Here is an 11697-nt window from a genome sequence, read left to right as displayed (position 1 = left end):
TGTCTGCCTAATAGAGTGACCCCCCAGCACGCTGTTTTAAAGGGAAGACAAGAGAGCTGAGTCAACGAATACGCGGCGAGAAGGATGCAACAGTTGATGTGCGCAAGTTGCACAGTTCGTGTTCGGGGAGGATGGTGGCTTTGATCTGCGCGGAGGACGGATCGGATGTTTTGCTGCTTTAAACCCCCCTCATCTGTCAGATAAACGGGAAATCAAGCAAGGGAGGAAGAGTTGTCGGCCGTCCACTCCGCGCGTCTTTTCTTCTCTCCCCCCCCCCCTCCCCTCCCCCCCTCCCCTCCACCGAAATGGACATTCGGACAGACACGCGTCGTCCCCACGCTCTGCCGGAATGGAGTTGAAGCGCGGATCTCGGTGAGTTGCAGTGCAGCCTGCACCCAATATGCATCGGATTCTGCAGAGGAGGCGAGTGCGCAAGCTGCGGGTCGTCTGGGCTTCTCTGGCCCTGGTGGCTCTGTCTCTGGCCGCGTGCAGCGCGCTGTTCACGGCGTGGACTTGGCGACAGACGCGGGACCTGTCTCAATCCTTCAAGATCCTGCAGGACCGACTGGAGCAGGTTTGTGTCACACTTTTCCAAAAAAAAACAAAAAAACAAAAACAATGTATCCTGTCTGTCTGAACTGCACGCATATTTGTACAGACACTAATATTGACGCGTCTGCGACTCAAGTGTTTCTTATGTAACTTCTTTTGTGGCTACTGGGAGTCTTCGCGGGGGGTTTATGGAAAAATGCAGTCGCACACTTCACCCCCTCCTCCTCCTCCCCCCCCCCCCCCTCTCCCTCCGCACGTACTCTATTCTATTGCACCATTTCTCTGCTTGGCACTTTTATTGCTTACCAATAAGCGCAGTCGAGCACTTATTTTCGCGTCCAGCCCCCCTCGCCATGTTTAATTACTCTGGTGCCAGTTGTGCTCCAGTTTTTTTTTTTTTTTTTATCTCAATTTACTGGAAAGCCTCAACTACTTGGCATGTGAGCGCCCTCATACCCGACCGACTGCGCGCTGAGAGGCTCCAGGCGTGAAACACAGGCCCGGGTGATAAAGTATACGGCAAGTGTAAGTGATTTGCAACATGCACAGGTTCGGGAGGTCCAGTGTGTTCTTTAAACCCCGTGCAAGTCTCGTTTTGCAAAGTGCACTTGCATGCATATGTGAGATTCCAGCACGGGGGTTGCATCATGAGGACGGATTCTTTTTTTTCTCTCTCTCTCTCTCTCTCTCTCTCCAAAAGGCGGCCAAAAAGGAGCTGATGGAAATTCTTCTGGTTTCAAGTTCACAGTATTTACAAAAACCAGGTTTGCGCTGGATTTGAGATCAGGGGGACAGGTTGGCTGTGGATCATGTTGACACACACACACACACACACACGCTTTCTCCCTCACACACACACACACAAACACCCCTCAAATTGGACACGTGGAGTGTTGATGCTGGAGTCTTTCCCGAGGGGCCTCCGCTCTTGTCCATTTGACCGGGGGCCAACTCCCCAACGAGAGCCAGCGAGCGAGCGTCTGGAGGAGCGGGGAGCAACTTCGCTTGACTTTTCGCGTTCCAACGGTAGCAGTAAATTTAAACACACTTTTCCCTGAGCCCACTTCTCCTCTTACTTCACATCAGGCCTCCTTCGGTCACTCAGTCGGGCCCCCGGCCAAGAGGGTTTAAAACTTTTTTTTTTTTTTCGCTGGCTCGGCAAAAAAAAAAAAAAAAAAATCATTTCTCGCTCAGAAAAAAAAGAGGGAGTCAAGACATGTGAGGAATGCAAAGCACTAAAAACATGCATTAGGTGTCGCAACCGGTCTCTGAGGAAGTGGTAGACCCATTCTAAAGCTAGCATGGCAGCGAAGGGGGCAGGATACTGGAAGAGACGAGCCTGTTTATGTGGCCGACTGGCTGGAAAGGGGCCGTCTGTGGCTGTGTGGGCCCGCTGCCAGAAAAAAAAAAAAAAAAGTCATAATAAGCTTATTGGACATTCGTTAATAGTGCGTTTCTCTTCCCCCCCCCCCCCCCCCTCTCTCTTTCAACAGGTCAACACACAGAGGAAGGCCATTGTTCAGCTCATTCTGGAGAAGAGGGAGCTGCTGGTGGGGCAGAGGGTGAAGAGAGACGGTACTGCACATCAGAAGTCTTCAAGTTCACGTCGCCTTCCCTTTTTTAGTCGGCACAGACTTGAGAATCAAGCCAAAAGTTCATATATTTCTTCCTACCTGTAGAGATATTTATCCGTCTGACTGTTTCGGTGTGAGAGAGGTCCGTCTCCCCCTCGACACTCAGCGGCGATGTCTCTCTCCAGGAATCCTGACCCGGTTACTCTGAGATAATCCAAAGACCTTGTCGCGAGCAGTTTAATGTAGGTGCTATTTTCTGTCTGTGTCACCTCGCAGAGGGGCAGCGGGCGTCCAATTTCTATGAAGCTGAAAAAGCTTGGCCTCCGGGGTATAAAGTGACCCTGATCCGCTGCGCTGTCAGGCCCACAGAGCGCGCGCACTCGGGACTTCCGCCGATGGAGCCGGCCAGCTTCAGGTTTAGCGCCTGGCTAACTAAAACAGAGATGAATTTACTGAATAGTGCGGTTCTTCCAGACTTTTAAAATGTTATCAGACCCAATGGCTCAAATCAGATAATAAAAGGTGCATTTTTGCGGTTTTATGCGGGAGCCATTTTCTTTCTGTATCGCTCATGGACTCGACGCTAGCCAACTAAGCTAGTTACACTACAGCTCAGCGGATGAGGACGCCATTAATGTTTAGATTCCCCTTTTCCTTTTGCACAGTGACAGAGTCAGAGGGCGGGTGAAGTTTGGTAAAGAAAAAAAAAAGAAATAGCTCCTATGTGAAACTGCTCTCAAGGTTCGTGGATTATCTTGAGTAACCGAGTCGTGATTTCTGGAAATTTACTGTTGCTGTTGAGCTTTTAATCCCAATATATTTTAGAGGAGGCAGACATGTCTACAGCCGATATCTACAAAACTCACACCAAAACATTCTAGATGGATAAATATCATGACATGTAAGAGGAAAAATATGTATATGTAAAATGTAACTGTCCCTTTAAGTTAATACAGCAACATTGTCAGTGAACTGAGCAAGTTGAAACTAAGGACTAATAGTTATTTATTGACCTGTTTCAAGGCAACCAGTGTCCTAGATTTAAAGTAAAATCGTCTTGTCAGATTTTTACAGTGCACAGCTGCATTTTCCAGACTTGTGCGCCACCAACATACAGAAGTATTTTGCTTTTCGAGCCGCCCCCAAATCACCACAGACACAATACTTACCAACTGCACAGTGTTGTTTTTTTGGGAAGAACATTTAACACAAACGCTGGCCAGTCTTGGCCCACATGCCACTTTGGTCAGGTCTAGCGGGCCGCAGGCACTACCCGCTGCTAAAAGTTGACACAGGAAAAAGTAGGCAGCTGGATGACTGTTTCAGAAATTACAGGTCTGACCAGAGCGGCCCCGGAGCCCAGAAAACCAGCTGGCGCGGGAGCGAGGCCCTGTTGCACGCTTCTGGGCAACGAAATTGATTTTTTTTTGTCCCCCCTCTGAGCACACGACTGACACAGCTATGATTTGTTGTGAAAGCGGTGATATTTGATGACCTATCATTGCTGTATTTATAGCCCCGCGCTTGCGTCACCGTCACGGGACTGCTTGATGCTTGTTCACATTTTGTCCGAGAGTGAACCCTCGGGCGCTTTTTAAGCTGGGGTTTTGTTTTTTTTTTTCTCGGCGCGGGGGTGAACATCCAAGAATTGACAAACGGATTCATTTAGAGAGCGGCGCGCCTCGCCAAGATATCTATATTGATACCCTGCAGATATTAGCTTTTTCCTTTTGTAACCGATATCTGACTCTGTCGTCCAAAACGCATGAAACAGCGTTCAGAAATTCATGGCTGTCAATGGAAAAAAAAAAAAAACAGCTTTTTCCAGTTTGTGGAAAGTTGACCACCGTGGTGCAGCCTTTCAGCAGGACACTGCTGTTATGTTCTCTCCTGATGACTGACAGCTTAAGTCAGGAAACCCTGGCCGGCCTGAGGGCTTTACGCTCGCCCATAGAAAATCCTAAATCTACAGGGTCACCCACCTGCGAGTTATTTCAGCAGGGGCTTAATATTCCTGCTCGATGGCGGGGGCCCGGTGTTTGGCGGCCTCGTCTCGTAACATAAAGTATTTCACAGTTCATATATACAGTATCGGGGTTGTATCTGTGTTTGGAACTGCTCCCCGTAGGCTAGATTGCAAAGCTAAAATAAACCTTTGGAGTGAAACAAGAGCAGGCATTCTGCAAGCTCTGGCCTTTTACCGTTGTGTTTTATTTATTGTATTTATGTGAGTGGGCCTCCGCGGCTGTTGCTTCACTCCATTCTTAAGTCGACTCTTTTGGGTCAGAGAGCAGCCAGAGACCTTTTTGACTCCTTTTTCCTTTTTCTGGCACTTCATTTCTCTTATTTAGCCTTCTTAGCTTCGTCTCTCATTCACTTTCCCCTTGTCTATCTTGTCTTTTCCTGTCCCCCCCCCTCCCAATCTCACACGCACACACACACACACACACACACACACACACACAGCTCTCCATCCTCCTTCACTCCATCTCTCTCCTCTTCTTTCTCCGTATTCTGTATTTTCTAGATGACTGCGACCAGCTGGCACTAAGATTAGCCCCCACAGGAAAGAAAGAGAAAAAAAAAAAAGAAAAAGAACGAGGCACACGCTTCTGCCTGAAAATAACAGTTTGAGGAAATATATTGAAGCACGTGAAAGGAAATCCTCAGCCCATCTGCTAACTGCGTTAAAAAAAAACCAAAAAAAACGAGCCAGGTCGAATCTAAATGGCTGCAAATTAACACACGGTGTTATTAGACAGATACAGATGGTAATGATTGTTTTATCAAAAAAACCACAGGCATGTTTTTCTCTGCCATTCAAACTCATGCTCTCTGTCTCTCCTTGCCTTTTCCGAAAAAAAGGGGGGACGGTGCGAGGGAGGAATGGAAATGGAAAGAAAGCGGCGTCTCATTTTGAGAGTAAGTGGCTTGGCAGATCGCTTATAGCAGTCTCGTGTAGCATCTGCTGAAGTGGTTTCAATCTTATACCCCTATACGATTGCACCCATAAAATCTTAATTGACTTTCCCTTTTCTCTCTCTCTCCCCATGTCTCTTTTTACTTTCCACCAGTAACCAAAGTGTCCTCTCAGCAAGGTAAGGCTCGTAAAAATGAAGGATGGAGGATAATCTGTGAATCTTTTGTCCGCGAGACGATTCATCTTGGATGTGTGTGTGTGTGTGTGTGTGTGTCAGTGGGAGAGGGCGGTGTGATAAAGGGTTGGGAGGAGAGGACGCTGAATATGAGTAAAGCGGTGAGGTACAACAAGGAGCAAGGCACCTTCACCGTGGAGAAAGCGGGCGTCTACTTCCTGTTCTGCCAGGTGAGTGTGTGCTGGAGGTTGTAGTTTATTACCGGTATTGTCTCATCGCTACTTTAATGCAGTGTATTTAATTTACCAATGTATCAAATGAGCACATGTACTATTAAACAGCGTTGTTTGCAATGAGAGACCCACGGAAAACCAACACGCTAACGTTAACATCACTCAGCTTTTGGTTTTTAGGCCTGCGACGCTAATATTTTGGTTCACTCTCACAGCTCTCATTAGCGGCATAAAGCATTTTTCAGAAGACAGAAGAAGCTAAATAAAACTACCTGCTAAGCACCAAACCAGCTAACAGACGAAGTTAGCATGCAGGCGGTGAGCTAAAGAGCAACTAGCTCGGTCGCTAATCAGGGTTGGGCGATGACTTCCGAATTGGCATACGACGATGCCCACAGTGAAACATTGCCCGATGGACGATGACATTGTTGTTTGTGGTCGCCACTGTTTTCCACTGTCGCTCGGACAGCAACCTCGGACTGTCACCCGGCCGAAAAAACTGTCTTCCGTTACCGCCAACACACATTCCTGTGGTCTGTTTTAAAATGGTCTTCTTCTCTGCACTCAGAGGTTTAAAACTAATTTAACCAGCTAGCTCAACAGCTAAGCTAAGAAATAACAACGGAACGGTTGAGAGAAACACACTCACAGTGACCTGCAGAAAAGAAACACCCTGTACACTCTACTTTTTTGTGGTCATTGGTGGACGGCCTGTGAAATCATGATGGTAGAATGGTACAGAGCTCATTAGCAGATGACCGTCAGCTATCAGCCCAGCCCTATTGCTAACAGTATGAATCTAAACATGCTAGCAGGTGTTAGCTTCTCTTTTTTGCTATTTTAACGTCAGTGAATGCCTCCCCACATGCTAAATAAGTTCCAACTGACCCCATTTTGCAGTGGCGCCGTTGGTGCATCCTGAGTTTAGCCCCGCCCCCAAGACGTTTATGATTGGTTTAAAGAAGTGCAAACGAGTCAGCTCTTCTTTCTTTCCCCTCCTACACCAGAATGATGACGGATGCAGTCAGATTTGGGTCCATTTTGAAAAGTTACCAATTTTGGAAAATTAAGCTGAATATTTCTAACCAGGACTGGATTAGACCAGAGTCCTGGTTTGGCTGTCTAAGGGGATGAGGTTCTCAGTGAGTCAGGGCCAGATTCCGAATGAGAGAGAGACAGATTCAGAAAGAGGGGTCCCCCTACCTCTATGAAGCCTTAACAAGAAGGGCATCATGACACCGTGATTGGCTGGGAGGTGAATGCCCCCAAACTGCTTCCACTCCTCAATCAGGAGTCAGTCTCCACCGGCCTGCACACAGGTGATCTGAATCCACTGCGATTAGTCCAGAGGGATTTGGGAAAATCAGCCCAAACCAAAGAAAGATGGTCTCAAACAATGGGTTCTGCTACAGAATCAACAACTTGTAGCATTGTTCACCCACTGATATCAAACAGGTCAAATAAACTTCTCTGAACTGTCTTTTCAAAGCATCATAAGGTTTTAATTTGGGTAAAAATCTTAAAAATGTATTTTCTTTGCTCTTAAATTTGGTTTCGTCAAGGAACCGTAGCTTGATATTTGCAACTAGAGTGAATCAACAGTCGTTGGCCTCATTTTCAGGTTTTCTTTGAGCTGTGATCAGTCATACTGTACTGGTATGTATCATGTTTTTCAGAGAGGTTGATATCGGGTTTCGGCTAATCTCTTGTAGCCAGACTTTGGTCTTGTCAAGCTGACAGAGGTCTGGAGAAAATCTAGCCAAACAGAAAAAAAAAGAAAAAGAGAGAATAGCGAGACTGTGGAGGTCCTGAGGCAGTCTGGGTCGCTTTCATGTGAATACTCCTCGTGTGTCTGCTCACCTCCCTTAATGAGATCAACCTCTGCGCTTCCTCAGGTGTTGTTCAACGAGCAGCAGTCTCAGTATGTGAAGCTGGACGTGGTGACCAGAGGCCTGAGGCCTCAGAAGCTGCAGTGCATAGAGGGTTACGGGACGACCCCCTCCGCCGGGCCGCACCCTTTCCACTTCCTGAAGCCCTGCCAGGTGTCCGGCCTCCTGCGACTGGACAAAGGCACGGAGCTGCAGACCATCACGGGCTCGTCCTTCAAACTCCACGCTGTGGGCAACCCTTCGGCCTCGCCTCACATCTTCAGCATCTTTAAAGTCAACTGAAACTTGGAATCTCACTCTTTTTTTTTTTTTTGTATGGATGGCATTTTTTTTCCGCAACTTGGTAAAACAGTCATAAGCAGCCGTGGGTTATCACATCGAGCCACAGCCGCTTCCCTGAAGAAGTTAATTTGAAAGACAAACCTGACATTTGTGGAAGTTGTTGTGGAATCTTTTTTTTTTCCCTCCGGACAGCGGTGCTGTTTTGGAACGCAGAAACACAGACATTTGGATTAAAACCAAGAACCCAAAGTGGACGAACTGGCTCGATGAACGTCTGCCGAGAGAACAGATGTGACGGAGGCTGCTCCGTAGATAAAGGGCTTCATATAAAAAGTTCTTGGATCTTCCTCTTTTTTTCGTATCGTGTAATAAATTGTGCTTACACTCTCTTTATAAGACTGACAGTAAAGCTGTGCATGCACCTTCCACTTTTTATATCGCCGGTGCCTCAAGGAGCTGAGAGCACGTCTGCAAGATCTCGACACTATTAACGGCCTACATGAGTTGTCAACGATATTTTATACCATGTGTGTTTGTTTGTGAAATCTGATGAATCAAACGTTTCTTCTGTTTTATACTGATTTTATGATCTTTACAATGCAACATGTGCGTGAATTATTGCCTTTTCTTTAAATACTTTGTATATACGTCACACTTTTTTTTTCTTTTTCTTTTTTTAACATATGTGCATATCAAGTCAGCAGCTGGCAAAGAAAGGAGGACATTTTTTTAAAAAGATGGATGTGAATCTGTGCTCTTTTCTAAGGTCGAAGTTGATTGTATTGTTTGTTTCATGGTTTATGATCATATCCGTATGTACAGTATTGGCTTTACTTCTGAAAAGTAGTTGCAAGTTACAGTAACCAAAGCTTTAAATACAGCTTTTACAGCTTTCACTTCCAAGTTGTTGTAAATCATTAGATGATTATTCATTTGCCATGAAGAGTCAGCCATTAAATAGTATTGCAGAGGCCCTCATGTCCGAAGATATATAGTGTAAATTAAAGTTGAAATTAAGTATTACACAGATTTTGTACTGTAAAAGGTCTTCGATTTTATGATTCTGTGATTAAAAGTTAATACAAATTTAAATGCTAGTATAATATCAAGACGAGCATTAAAGGTGCAATATGTAAGATCTGGCCACCTATTGAATTCATACTCATAACAAAGAGGGGGCAGCCTATCACCAGAGTAACTGCTGCTAACTTCAGCGGCTAGGAAGTTGGCACAGTTAGCTGTGCAACAGTCCAGACTGGGAGCTCGGAGACCAGGGAAGTGTCGGTGTTAGCTAGAACAGGAGGTTTGGACTGGGACTAGCAGGTTAGCATGCTAACTTTAGCAGACATTTCTGCAACACAACACACAGATGTCATAACATTCTGAAATTTCTAAAGTTTTCAACTAAAATTCAACTAAATGAGCTCGGCAGGTGAATATGCACAGCAAAATTTTCCTCGCTAGCTACTTCCCATTATGCCCATAGACTTCACATCCGTCAGCAGTTGTCTCTTTCATAATGGCACTCTATGCTCACTTGGCAAAAAACGAAAGCAAGCCTGAGCAGCCACTATATCTAGTCCATATTACATTTGTGCGCTAAAGTCAGCAAGCTAACACGTTGAAGGTGTTATTGATAACATTCAGCTACTAAATGTGACATTTCATCTCCCACCCACCATTGCATTCACACCACAGTCATGTTTGAATCATCTGCCCCCTCAAGTGTTGCCAGATTGTTGCACCTAACTTTGCTAACACTAGCTAGCTAATGTAAAAGTTGCAATGGCTTGCCAACATTAACGTTGCTAATGCTGGTTAGCTAACACTAGCTAGCTAACTTAAAAAAATGTCTACATAAATATGTTATCAATATGACCTCTCAGCAGGTATAATGTTAGCATTCAGCTAATTAGCATGAAACAAAGTACAGCTGTAGTTGACAGGGATGTCATGAGTTTTATTGGATTGTATTGAAAAATACTAAGATTTAGATTTTAATGATGAAGCTAGGAAAACTTCAGAGGCCACCAAATTCATTAAGATTCATTCTCTGCACCAAATTTAATGTCGATCCTTCAAATAGTTGTTTAGATGTTTCTGTTTTGATCAGAGTGGCAAACTGACTAACCGGGGGTGTGGAGCCACATCGTTAGCTTAGCTAAAACTAAATATTAAAACGCTTTTTAACTCAATTTGATTACTTTCTATAATTCAGAAATAAAGACTTTGTCCAAAACCAAAGCCCAGTTCTAAAATAACTCTGTTTTCTGATTGTTACATTTAGCTCCTGATTCTCATTCTCCAAGGTTTATCAGTCACATTATCCAACTGTCGCCTCTTAATTTTTTATCTTTTGTAGAAATTAAACTCCCTCCATTCTCTCATGTGCTGCTGCTGCTGCTTTCTGTAATATTCCCTGCTACAGTACAAACAGTGTGTATTTCTAGCAGTGGGTTCAGCACTCCCACTCTTGTTTATAAGTAGTTTTTGTGGATGGACCACATTGGTTTCTCCTCAGCACTTTACTGCAGCGAACGTAGTGCTTTTAATTGGAGCCAAGCATTCATGTCGTCAAATGGAAAAAATGGCAGATTTTGACGTGTGGACGTTATATCCTGTCTGATTTCCTCATCGTTTTCCTCTTCCCTTTTGTGTCTCACTCATCCCCCACAGCCACCACTACTCCCACCAACCCTGTGCACCTCATATTTCCCCGTCAGCACCGATTAGGCCGCACACACACACACACACACACACACACACACACTGAAGCCCCAGAGTGTCCTCTGCACACACACACACCAGCAGCCATCTAAATTTTCACTTCCTGAATCTGAACCTGAACCGCATAGCTAAAGGTCTTTGTGTGTGTGGAGGGACGAAGCATGTTTTTCCTCACACACACACACACACACACACAGTTTTACACACTTCCCTGCCCTAATTCCTATTTCTCGAAATGTCAAAGTTTATTACCGCCTCGGAAAATCTTGTGAAGTCTTCTGAAGAAGTTCTCTGTAAAGTGATGATGTATGCAATGCAATTTCTCCGCAGCCCACTCATCATATGATGAATAAACCTTGTTTTTGGGATTTTTCTTAAGAGTTTTACTTTCGAATTTGTTTCACGAAAAAGCTTGTGTGTCTCCACAAACGAGGGCAAAGGTGAGCAGAAAGTAGTAAGTTGTCAAGAAAATATAATAAAAAGTCCGGATGGCCTGTACAAGTAAATTCAAAGCTGTCGCAATCAATATCTTTTACTGAGCATTTTAGCAACTTTAAGCAAGCTGTTTTGGCTTTACAGCCCACAACTTTCCTGTTTTGATTCACTCTCACTGTTCTTATCTATAAACCCACTATATACTCAGCACCTTATGGCAGTTTTAAGGCCAAATTAGTGACTAGCTTGCGAATATAGCGCAGTTAAAGAGCCAAATATTTCCCCCAGGAGTTGGTGGAGACCAAAACAGAGCCAAAAATCATAACGAAAATTTCACAAAAGCAAACACAATCCAAATAAATGCTAAAGTTGCAGTATTTTCTGAACAACTTGTTGCACTTCCCACCAAGAAGGTATAAAATGCATAAATGTTGCTTTAAAGAGTGTTTTTGTGACAGATGACACGCAAACAAGTGAGAGGTATGGTAATAAATCTTGTACTGGACAACACATCATTAAAAGTTTAAAATAGAAGTACACATACTGCAAAGAATGGCTGTAAACGTTAGCTCCTTAAACTCATCACAGTTAAAGCTACAACTAATCTCATTTTACAAGACACTTAAACTGGTCACACTGTAATTGATGTTGGACCCATGACCCCTCATCACAGGTTGTGTCACTCCTGTGTGTTCATTTGAAGAATTTTTGGAGACTTTAAAGAGCTGCAAGTAATCAATGTTTAGCCAAGAGGAAAAAGAAAGCTAAACTCAGGAGGGAAAGGTCATTAAAAATATATCTCATCCATTTATTCATCTGCGGGGATTCATTAATCAGGGCTGTAATCAATCCAGACAAACATACGAAACGTCATCGTACCGTGATGGTTATATTTGTTATTATTGGAAGA

The 11697-nt window shown here is 44.5% G+C and overlaps 1 protein-coding gene across 2 annotated transcripts; it reads left to right on the top strand.

Moving 5' to 3' along the window:
• The first annotated feature begins 286 nt into the window (after positions 1-286).
• tnfsf12 (TNF superfamily member 12) lies at positions 287-10730 on the top strand. Of its 2 annotated transcripts, XM_030430854.1 has the most exons (7): positions 287-574; positions 2046-2127; positions 4992-5048; positions 5201-5224; positions 5324-5451; positions 7350-7640; positions 7673-10730. In XM_030430854.1, exons 1-6 carry the CDS (start codon positions 401-403, stop codon positions 7623-7625), a joined length of 741 nt encoding a protein of 246 aa, XP_030286714.1. In that variant the 5' UTR covers positions 287-400; the 3' UTR covers positions 7626-7640; positions 7673-10730. The 2 variants fall into 2 exon arrangements, with proteins under 2 accessions (XP_030286714.1, XP_030286713.1); XM_030430853.1 differs by having other exon boundaries at positions 288-574; positions 7350-10730.
• The last annotated feature ends 967 nt before the right edge of the window (positions 10731-11697 follow it).

Source organism: Sparus aurata, chromosome 10, assembly GCF_900880675.1.
Source record: "Sparus aurata chromosome 10, fSpaAur1.1, whole genome shotgun sequence".
NCBI classification, from domain to species: Eukaryota; Metazoa; Chordata; class Actinopteri; order Spariformes; family Sparidae; genus Sparus; species Sparus aurata.
Note: the sequence above shows the minus strand (reverse complement) of the source record. Positions and strands in the feature narration are given on the sequence as shown.